Source organism: Rana temporaria, chromosome 5, assembly GCF_905171775.1.
Source record: "Rana temporaria chromosome 5, aRanTem1.1, whole genome shotgun sequence".
Lineage (NCBI taxonomy): Eukaryota > Metazoa > Chordata > Amphibia > Anura > Ranidae > Rana > Rana temporaria.
The window spans coordinates 256799505-256811585 of NC_053493.1; the positions used below are offsets into that span (position 1 = coordinate 256799505).

The window sequence follows — 12081 nt, forward strand, 5'->3', positions numbered from 1 at the left end:
CGAAGGAAAGAAGAAAAGAAGATTTTATTAAAAGATTTGTCAAAAACCGGCTACTGTCATTTTTAACACTTTGACATTTTTTTTGGGGTGAAATGGTAGAGGTACAATGTACCCCATTACCATTTCACATAGGGGGGGGCCAGGATCTGGGGGTCCCCTTTGTTAAAGGGGTCTTCCAGATTCTGATAAGCCTCCCGCCCGCATACCCCCACAACCACCGGGCAAGGGTTGTGGGGATGAGACCCTTGTCCCCATCAACATGGGGACATCCTCCCCATGTTGAGGGCATGTGGCCTGGTGCAGTTCAGGAGAGGGGGGGGGCCGCACTCTGTCCCCCCCTCTTTTCTGCGGCCGGCCAGGTCAACGTGCTCGGATAAGGGTCTGGTGTGGATTTTTAGGGGGACTCCACGCCATTTTTTTTTCAATTTGGGGTGGAGTTCCCCTTAAAATCCACACCAGACCTGAAGGGCCTGGAATGGATATTTGCCGGGAACCGCACGTCTTTTTTTTTTTTGGTTTTTACGGCGGGGTTCCCCTTAATATCCATTCCAGACCTGAAGGGCCTGGTAATTTAATTTGGGGGAACCCCTACACATTTTGTTTTAGGAATGAATCCCTTTAGAATTGTCAGAGCCGACAATTCATTATAGCCGCGTGTGAATTTTTAAATGACTTTTTTCCTTCTGAATGTCACTTTGTGCAGGGGGAGTTCTAAGTGCGGGAAAAATGCGCTATTTCACATGCTGACATTACACCCCCCCTAGGTACGAAATTTAAAGGAATATTTCACTTTTATTGTTTCACTTTAAGAATTATTAATTTCACTGCTCCCGAAAAAACGGCCGTTTTAAAAAATAAAAAAAGCATTGATACATGTTCCCTGGGACAGGACTGAGGTCCCCAAACACTTTTTAGGACAAAACTTGCAGATTAGCCTTTAAAATGAACACTTTTGATTTCTCCCATAGACTTCTATAGGGAGTTCGGCGCGGCTTTACATATTAGTTTCAATGCGCCGGCTGCTACGCTGGTTCATGCGCCCAATTAAGCCTCCACCCGGAGTACTAATTAACGCATGAACCAGCGCAGCGCACATAGCATAGTAAATCAGGCCCAGGGTGTTTCCTACAGTAACCCCTAAGGTTATTGCTTTAACATTTTTATTATTCAGATGCTCCATGTGTTTAATGTACTAGTGCACCTCTTGGTGTTTTTAATCAGCTGCCAGGGTTGAAAAGCTGTACTAAGCTGAGCATATGTAGAGTTTGAGCCTCGCTGGCCTATCTTTTTCAACTGCTTCTCTTGCCAGGCCAGACAAAGGCTCAAACAACATGAATGCTGGATGTTCTCCTCCATCTGCTACCTATTAAAAAAAAATTTGAACTACCTATTTCCTTTGTGTCCTCTATTGGTTCTATAATATTAAAATGGAAGTCAAGATTCAGAGGTCCTTTTTCTTATCTTCTCTAGCGGTCTTTATCCCTAGACAGCACTTACGAAATGAGGTGTAAGCATTGCGCAATGTGAGTCCAGGCAGTAGGTTGGAGAAAACTAGTTGTCAATTGACCTACAATGCAACACTATAAATTTTTATTTTAAAATGTGTTGGATTCCTTTTTATAATTTTTTTTTTTTTTTTGTAAAGTCTTGGGCTTCACTCGCCTACTTACTGTTTTTTTCTCAATTGTCTAATTGATTGTTTCTGCTTTCCCTGCCCAGTTTTTCAATACTTCATATAGGTTACTCATGTTGACTTTTTGGGTTTGCAATATAATGCTGTTTACTTCATCCTAACCCATAGCTGGTACTCATGAAATATTTAAGGATTATACATATTGAAAATTAAGCATACTAGTGGATAGGTTTTTGTGCTAAAAAAATTGAAATCTACATGCTATGTTTGAACTTATTCATCCCACAAAAACGCCTTAGGGGTTGGTCACACCCATTGGCGCATCTTGACTCAGCATCTCCCGTTGTTTTGTTCGTATAACAAATTAAAAAATTAGTCATTGAGACATTCAGCCAAGGTACTTTGAAGCTGTAAAAAAACGAAATAAAAATGTAAACTGATTTATATAATACAAAACATCCCTTTATTTTGTCTGACATGCCACTAGGAAGAACGGGGGAAAGGTTTGTTTACACTTACCTCTCCCCGTTCCTCAGCTCTGTGACCCGATCGTGGGACAGCGGCATGGATCGGGTCCGCAGGTCCCCCGGGCACAGTCATGGAGCTTCGGACCGGGTCGCGAGCACGGCGCCGTCAGCACGCACGCAACCCATGGCTGGGATCTTAAAGGGGATGTATCTGTATGCCCTTGTGCCCAGCCGTGCCATTCTGTCGACGTATATCGTCGTGCGGCAGTCCTTAAGTGGCTAAAACAAGCCCTCTCTGACATCTATAGCAATTTATCCTGAAAGTTTAGAGCGGAAGTACTGTAGTCATTCTCAAAGTGTAGGAGACCTTTTCATTCAAGGTCTCCTTCACATGGGCAATTATGTGAACACAAGATTCCAGTGGCAAGAATCAGTGGATTCTTGCGGCTGTTATCACAGGTGTATGTAAACAGTCATGTCTGTTCAGCCTGTCCAAAGAAATTATAGGCTGAGAGGAACCGCCTTTGTTCGCATATATCTGCGCAAACAGCGGTTTTCTGCAGTGAGTGATGGATGAGCGACTCTGGATGTATCTGTCTGCATTCAGTGTGTCCTTAGCTGCAGGTAATCACTAGTTGTGCACATACTTTCGACCAGCGACAGTTCCTCTTAGCCCATCATTGCTTTGTATAGGCTGAGCTGCTCCAGCTGTTCGCATATACTGCTGATTCTTGCCACTGTAATCTGCTTTATGATGCACAGCCAAGAGGCCTCTCCCAGCTGAACTCACTCTCCACCCCCTCAAAGAATTCCTGTTCTGTATTTACTTCTTAGGCCGCGTACACACGACCGGTCCATCCGATGAGAATGGTCCGACGGACCGTTTTCATCGGTTCACCGCTGAAGCAGACTGATAGTCTGATGTGCGTACACACCATCAGTTCAAAAACCGATCGGGTCAGAACGCGGTGACGTAAAACACACGACGTGCTGAAAAAAATGAAGTTAAATGCTTCCAAGCATGCGTTGACTTGATTCTGAGTATGCGCGGGTTTTGAACCAATGCTTTTGTGCACTAACCATCGGTTTTGACCGATGGTAAGCCGTCCATTGGTTCGATTTTAAAGCAAGTTCTCTAATTTTTGTCCGAAGGACAACAGACCGATGGGCCATACACACGGTCGGTTTGGACCGATGAAACTGAACTTCAGTCCGTTTTCATTGGTTTGGACCGGTCGTGTGTACACGGCCTGAGAGACTAGTAAGCTGGAAAGCTGCCAAATCACTGCTGCATGAGTTGAGCAGCAGAGAGGGTTTCTCTACTTCTGTAAAACTTTGAGGATGAATTTCTCCACAGTGCCTGAAGATATACATGTCAGTAAAGTTTTGTTTTAAAGATCCTTTGCTGTTTAAGTACTTGCAAATACTTGAATGTCCAAAGCCTGACCCCATGTTCACCTTAGGTTTAGTACCATTTGAGTGTGTCTAAGCATTTACCAGTTAAAGTGGAATTCCAGGTATATCTAACTAACATAAAAATGCGTCTTCCCCCTCCCAACATCTATGCTGACTAACCTGTGTAAGAAAGATGTATATACCTATTTTCAGCCCAATCCAGTCTCTTCACATGATCTCCCCTGTGTCAGCCAGCAAAGGTCGGCTACAGAGGAGAAGAGAGAGCCCTCGACAATGACTGGTAATGTCTGACAGCGATGACGTCACCCATAGGGTCTTGTGGCTCATCTGTTGTTGGCACTCCCTCCTCTACCCTGCAGCCATCACTGGCTGACACAAGTGAGATCATGTAATCAATCCAGGAGCAGTCTGAAAATAAGTAAGTATATGCATTTTTTTTACACAGGTTATTCAACATAGGTGTTAAAATCACACTTATAGGAATAGATTAAACATAAAAAAAGAAAACAAAATAAAAATTATGTTTTTTTAAAATTAAATGTAAATTAAATTACATTTTAATGGGTAAGAAATGATTTTAACTCTGTTCTTACTTCACATTTAGGTCCTAACAGTTTGGCTGATGTGTCAGTAACCACAAGGCACAGAAGCACACCATGCATTATCTCATTGTAGTATTTTTTTTAAATTGTAACCAAACGCACTAAAAAGCAAACCTCTGTTGCACCTGCATTGCTGTGTGCCACACAACTTGGTAACTTACTACTGTATGTAATGATTAGTTGTATTGTTAAATATAGCACATGTGTTTTTTTTTTTGTTTTTTTTTTATGTGTTATTGTGGTGCATTGGCAACTCATGCAAATGTATGGCATAACGTGTGTTAGCACATGTGTGTTGATTTTTGCACCAGACTAAAAAGCTCTGAATAAGACCTTAGTGTTGTTATAAATAGGCTTATTTTCATAGAGGTGATTTGATAAATTTAAACGATAAGGGAAGCTTATCATAGAAAATATACCTAACTTTATGACCCCTTTCACACTGGGGCATTTTTCAGGCACCTTTGGGCTAAAAATAGCGACTGTAAAGCGCCTGAAAAACACCTCCCCTGCAGTCCCAGTGTGAAAGCCTGAGTGCTTTCACACTGGTGCGCTGCGCTAGCAGGATGCTAAAAAAAAGTCCTGCAAGCAGCATCTTTGGGGCGAAGGAGCGGTGTATACACTGCTGCCGAAGCGCCTGCAAAGTGCTTCGGCAGCGACGTTACACAAGCGCATTTAACCCTTTACTTGGCCGCTAGGACCCTCTGAAGTTAAAAAGGCCCTGGCTGGGTATGGAGCCACAAGTGCTTCTGCCCTCTTGTAATGAGAGGTCCATATGATTTGCAGCGATCTAGGAGCGTTGAATACACCGCTCCTAAAGTGCCCCATTGAGGGGGCTTTTTTTAAAGCCAAAGCGCCTGAAAAACGCTGCAGTGTGAAAGGGGCCTTAGCGGCGCTTTACCAGCGTTTTTCTGGCACTGGCAGTGTGAAAGGACTCTGAAAGCACTCAGGCTTTCACATTGGGATTGCAGATGAGGCTTCTTTCCGGCGCTTTACAGGCTTTTTTTTAACGCTAAAGCGCCTGAAAAACATTAGAAAAACACCCCAGTGTGAAAGGTGTCTTCTTGTTCTCTTCTTACCCTCACAGGAAGTAAGGGGAAATATCATCAATGAGGACACAAAGAACAATAAAATGATGCCTTATTTCTGTTCAAAACCTTCCTTGCTGCAACAATTTTTTATTTTTTTTTTACTTTACTGTCTGTGTCCCCATTGGGGGATGTCCCATTTTTTCCTGTTATTTCTGACACCTAATAGACAGGTAATGAGGAGATTTTCCATGTCAGTTCCTTCAACGGCCTGTCAAATAGAGAGGAAGTGAGGAGAAATCTCTCTATTCGGGATATAGAGATCAGAAAAGGTTGATATACTGTAATTATTAACCCTTTCCTATCCTATCTGAATATAAAAGGTTTTGCACCGGACTTGTATTCTATTAATGGTATAGAAGATGTGATACAGTTGTATTATACGGTTCTTATATTTCCTCTGATGCTTATAGTCTGTGTGTTACTTCTAGGCTGGCAATGTGGTTACAGGAGAAATGGTAGAAGAGTTAATACTTTCAGGTGCTGACATCATAAAAGTAGGAATTGGGCCAGGTGAGTACAACCAGTTTTTCCAATATAAACACATGAAACTAAAAACATAACTTTTAAATATACAGTGGGTATAGAAAAGGATCACCCCTTCTTTAAAATAATCAAATTGTGATGCTTTGCCACCTAAAATGAAGACAGACACAGTTTTTGTATGTATTTTTGATGTGTACCTGCACACTATATTTTTTCTTTTGTCTTATAATATCAGTGTGAAACCATTTTTGGTGTTATCTAGCTTTGATAGTTTACAGTGGGCATAGAAAAGAATCACCCACTTTAAAATAACCACATGTTGTTGCTTTGCAGCTTGAAATGAAAACATACAGGGGTAGATCCACGTACAGCGGCGCATTATTGCGCCTGGCGTAGCGTATCTAAGATACACTACGCCGCCGTAACTTACCTTTTTTTTTTTAATCCTCAAAGAAGTTGCGCCGTAAGTTACGGCGGCGTAGTGTATCTTTGGCGGCGTAATGGCGCGGCATTCAAATCTCTGTGATGGGGGCGTGTTTTATGTAAATTCGTCGTGACCCGACGTAAACTACGTTTTTTTTAACTGCGCATGCGCAGTCCGTGGGGGTATCCCAGTGTGCATGCTCGAAATTAACCCGGAACAAGCCAATGCTTCCGACGGTGACGTCATTCTACGCAAATCCCTATTCGCGAACCACTTACGCAAACGACGTAAAAATTTCAAATTTCTACGCGGGAACAACGGCCATACTTAACATTGAGTCCGCCTCATAACAGTAGCTTTAACTATACGCCGTAAAAAGCCGAACGCAAACGACGTAAAAAAATGAGCCGGACGTAAGTTCGTGGATCGCCGTAACTAGCTAATTTGCATGCTTGACGCGGAATTCGACGGAAACGCCACCTAGCGGCTGCCGAAAAATTGCATCTTAGATCCGACGGCATTCTAAGACGTACGCATGTCGGATCGACCCGAGATGCCGTCGTATCTTGTTTTGTGGATACAAAACAAAGATACGACGCGGGAAATTTAAAATTACGCCGGCGTATCAATAGATACGCCAGCGTAATTCTTTTGTGGATCTGCCCCACAGTTTCTGTTTTACCCAGCTCTATTTAGTATTGCAACTTATAACACCCAAGTGAAAGATATAACACCAACATGTAAGGAAAAAAAATAACAAATTCAAAAACAGAATCACTGAGTTGGAAAAAGGATCACCCCCGTATCGTATGTCAGTATTTTGTTGAACCACCTTTTGCTTTAATTACGGTCTTTAGTCTGTTGGAATATGTCTCTACTAACTTCGCACATCTAGACTTTGCAATATTTCCCCACTCTTTTTTGCAGAACTGCACAAGTATAGTTACTGCACAAGTATAGTTATTTGATGGTGACCGTTTGTGGACTGCAGTTTTTAAGTAATTCCACAGATTTTCAAAGTGGTTTAAGTCTGGGCTCTGAATAAGCCATGCAAGGATATTCACCCCTGTGTGGTAATTTTTGCTGTGTGCTTTGGGTCATTGTCGTGTTGGAAGGTAAACCCTCTTCCCATTGAGAAATTTCTGCCAGAGGGCAGCAGAATTTGATAGTATTTTGCCCCTTCTATATTTCTTCTTTCCTGACAAGTGCTCCAGTCCCTGCTGCAGAGAAACACCCCCATAGCAGGACATTACCACCTGAATGCTTTACTATAAGATTGGTGTTATTTGGATTGGGAACTGTATTGGATTTCCGCCAGACATATCGTTTGGTGTTGAGGCCAAATAATAACATTTTAGTCTCATCTGAGAGTAACACCTTTTTCAATGTGGCCCCAGAACCTTCAAGGTGCGTTTAAAGTGGTCAGAGAGGTGAGGGTGAGGGTGATGCTTTTTCCAACTCAGTGATTCTGTTTTTTTTCCCTGACATGTTGGTGTTATATCTTTCACTTGGATGTTACACGTTACACTAGTAAATACAGTTGGATAAAACAGAAACTGTGTCTGTCTTCACTTCAGGCTGCAAAGCAACAAAATTTGATTATTTTAAAGGAGGTTGTTTCTATACCCACTGTATGTATTTGTTTAGTAATTTTTGGGTAGATTTTGTTGGCATAGTTGTACACATACTAATTTTGTATTTAATCAAGCATGGGATACTTTTCGTTCCTGGCACATAGGTGGGTAGCAGCTCATGCCCCATAAGAGGTTCTTGGTATATGGGTTTTCTATCCCATCCTTTTTTTTTTTCAAAATCATTTGGTGATGGGGGGATCATGATGTGGGGTTGTTTTTCAGGGGTTGGGCTTGGCCCCTTAGGGCCTGATCCACAAAAGGGATACGCCGGCGTATCTACTGATATGCCGTCGTATCCCTGTTTCTATCTATGGAACTGATCCACAGAATCAGTTTCTCATAGATAGGCAGAAGATCCGACATGTGTAAGGGACTTACACTGTCGGATCTTAGGATGCAGTACTGCGGCCGCCGCTGGGGGCATTTCCCGTCGAAATCCAGCGTCGGGTATGCAAATTAGCACTTACGGAGATCCACAAAGCTTTTTCGCTTTGTTTTTTCTCCGTAAGTATTAGTTTGCCATCGCAAAATTAGGGCTGCTTTTACAAAGTGTAAACTGTTTACACCTTGTAAAAGTATACCCTTCTATCCCGCGTCGCTGTCTTTTTTTTACGCCCGTCACGATTCTCAAAACCCGGCGCAACGTAAATCCACGCAAAGCACGTTGGGAAAATAACGTCGGGAGCATGCGCAGTACGTCCGGCGCGGGAACGCGCCTAATTTAAATGGGACTCACCCCATTAGATTAGGCACACCTTGCGCCGGACGGATTTAAGTTACACCGCTGAAAATTTCTAGGTAAGTGCTTTGTGGATCCGGCACTTAGGTAGAGATTTTGCGGCGGTGTAACTTAAATGGCAAAAGTTAAGTTACGGCCGGTTTTTGTGGATCAGGCCCTTAGTTCCAGTGAAGGGAACTCTTAAGGCGTCATCATACTAAGACATTTTGGACAATTTCATGTTCCCAACGTTGTGGGAACAGTTTGGGGATTACCCCTTCCTGTTCCAACATGACTGCGCACAAAGCAAGGTCCAGATTTATTACATCCAGCGGTTTCTTTAAGCCATTGTTTTACTTATGGAATTTTTTCAGCCCCACTGGCTTGGAGGCATCTTGTTATTTTGACACAAATAGGCTTACAGGGCTGAGGCCTTGTACACACGGTCGGACCAAACCGATGAGAATGGTCCGACGGACCGTTTTCATCGGTTCACCGCTGAAGTGGCCTGATGGTCTGATGTGCATACACACCATCGTTACAAAAACCGATCGGGTCAGAACGCGGTGACATCAAACACACAACGTGCTGAATAAAACGAAGTTCAATGCTTCCAAGCATGCGTCGACTTGATTCCGAGCATGCTTGGGTTTTGAACCGATGCTTTCTGTACTAACCATCGGTTTGGACCGATCGGGCATCGGTCCATCGGTTCGGTTTTGAAGCATGTTTTAAAATTTTGGACCGAAGGAGAACAGACCGATGGCCTATACACACAGTCGATTTGGACTGATGAAACTGAACCTCGATCCATTCTCATCGGTTTTGTCCGACCGTGTGTACGGGGCCTGAGCATCATCAAGACCTAACAGGTTCCTCAGAGCACCACTTCCAACTAAATGGTCATTTTCAGTAACTCACTAGGCAAGGCCAGGATCAGGATGACAGCCGTGGATCTTGCACCTTAAATAAATATCAGCAGTGGCAGCTCCTATTACTCTAGCCTCACTGGTTCACTTTAAGTTTTTAGTACACATTATGCTATCGTTAATAGTTTGGAACCCAATATATATTCTGCAATCAAACTATGCCACTGTGTGGGCAAAACTTATTAAAAACATATTGTACAGTATTAGTAACCCCCTTACTTGGTTGGAAGAATGAATAGCACGTATTTCTAGACCTAGTATTTATAGGGCTGTGTTTATGAACACTAAAGTAGCCCATAGATGATTTGATTTCTTTCAATCCAATGGGGAGCAATCCTGACCAGCAGAACACAATGCTTACTGCTAGCGGCTATAGCCACCAGCAGTAATTGCATGTAAAAAATCTGACAGGCTTCCCATAGATGGATCGAATCTTGGCCGATGCCTGCTTGCTTTCAATCCACATATGGCCTGCTTTAGACCAGCAAAGTTTTGAAGGACATAAAACAAAATACAGTCTTCTATTCATGAACTGTATTATAGATGTATTTATTATATTTAAAATGTTAGGAACTGTTTGACTACAAAGACTGGTTGTAGGAAAAACACCATAAAATGCGAAGGAAATCCAACCCTAGTCACCATAGTGACCGATAATTGGCTGCTGGCTCCCTGTCTCTAGGCAGTAAAACTTATGTTCCCCTATCCTCTTGACAGTCAAGCAAGGTGATCGATACACAACTTGTTATGAACCTCTGATTCTCTAAGCAAATAAGAGAATATGTTCTTGAACTTTTTAATAAGGCAATGAAAAAGGAGTGATAGTTTACAAATTGCAGTAATCCATAGCCACCAATCTGATTTAATAAGCTAACTGCTGCAAGACAAAAAAACTAAACCAATTCCCCCATCCACATATTCGATGTGGATGCAGGAATCCTTTAAGCTGTGTCATTGTATTCTAACAGTGGGAGTCTCCCACCATCAAAATACACTGAACAGCACTGCAGCTGATTGAGCGAAAATTTACTAACAAGCAGGTTCATGAGATGTCAATCAATAGATCAAATTTTCGTGAATGGGAATGGCCATACATGGATCGAAATTTGCCCGGCTCCTGCTGCACCAGCTGAATTTCAATTTATGTTTGACCAGCTTTAGTGTAACCAAGGCTTGGCAGGTAATAAATAGCTCAACACCAACAATATAAATAATATTTTCCTTATTAAAGAGTTCAGAAGATGATAACACAGTCCATTATTTACTGAGCAGGATTAACAGAATCAGTACAGTCACAATGCAGACTACACCAAGTCTGTGCAGAGGTGCATTACATTTATCAGTTTCTTTCCCCTACACTTATGTAGCACTACCCCCAAAGGAGCTGCTGGTTTGTTTTGGGTGGCATGTTACCTCATGGCTCTTCTGCCGGCCTAGGGGTGTATGGTGCATATAGCAGTAATGCAATGTCCACGACAGGTGTCTTTGCTGTGCTCTTTATTACCCAGCTGGGTAAAAACATTAAAACTTGTGATGAAGAGTAGGGGTGAAGTAGAGGAAGAAATAGCAGACTCAGGCGCAACAATAGGGAAACAGTCCTGCTTCCAACAATACTTTGGGCTAGATTCTCGTAGAGTTACGCCGGGCGTATCAGTAGATATGCCGTCGTAACTCAGAATCTACGCCGTCGTAAATGTAAGCTTATTCTGTAAACCAGATACGCTTAAATTAGGCTAAGATACGAGCGGCGTAAGTCTCCTACGCCGTCGTATCTTGGGGTGCAATATTGAGGCTGGCCACTAGGCGGCGCTCCTGACGTTTTCGGCGTAGAATATGCAAATGACCTAGATACGCCGATTCACAAATGTATAGCCACTCTAGCCAGAGTGAGTATAGCATACCTGGACAGGCCTACTCTCACTGACCTGGCAGCCAGAGTACTGCTCGAACTTGAAGGAAAGGTCTCTGCCACAAACCCTCCTCAAATGGACTCAGAGAAAAGTCTCTGCCACAGGCCCTCTCTGCGATTGTGATTACGGAAATGATCCTCCTTGACAGAATTGCTTCTGGAACACCTTCAGATCATTTTCAGGTACCGACTGAGAGATGACCAGTCTCTCAGTGTCCGGCTACCTTTATCCCCGGTGGTTTGTCGAGACCCTATTGGATCGCCAGCCTCTCAATGGCTCTCCTCAGATGGACTCCCCACCGAACAGCTATCCCACTTGGGATCTTCAGGATTGGGAACCCAGTCGACCACTGGGCTCTCTGCCACAGCTCAAATGTTCCGGAACCAACATGGTCCCGGAACCAGGAATACCACGTGGCATGCGCACCCTGGCCTGGAAGGCCATTTCGCTGGGGCGCCGTGATGTGCAGTCACCCTAAAGGTCGGTGCCGCACTCTGAAGAAGAACCCAGACTAATGGCGTCTGCCCCATAAATACCCTCCCCCAGCATGCATAGCGAGGCTAAACACTCCCGATTGGCTGCTGGGGAGGAGCACCCAAACCTCGACTACACTGCTGCCACCCACTGTCCTGGGATAGGAACTACACCCCAGTAACAATAGAAAGCCCACAGCACAGCCAAGCTGAGACAGAGACCAGTTTTAGAACATAATAATTGGATCAGAGTCAGTTAACACTCTGATCCTCCTCTAAATTTGACTAGCACCGGTACTTT

The 12081-nt window shown here is 43.3% G+C and overlaps 1 protein-coding gene across 1 annotated transcript in view; it reads left to right on the forward strand.

Annotated features, from left to right (window-relative positions):
• GMPR (guanosine monophosphate reductase) overlaps positions 1 to 12081 on the forward strand; it is a 101238-nt gene that overhangs the window by 43215 nt on the left and 45942 nt on the right. Inside the window, exon 5 of the mRNA XM_040353755.1 lies at positions 5638 to 5719. Coding sequence (XP_040209689.1) covers positions 5638 to 5719 — 82 coding nt within the window. The remainder of the gene's footprint in view (positions 1 to 5637; positions 5720 to 12081) is intronic.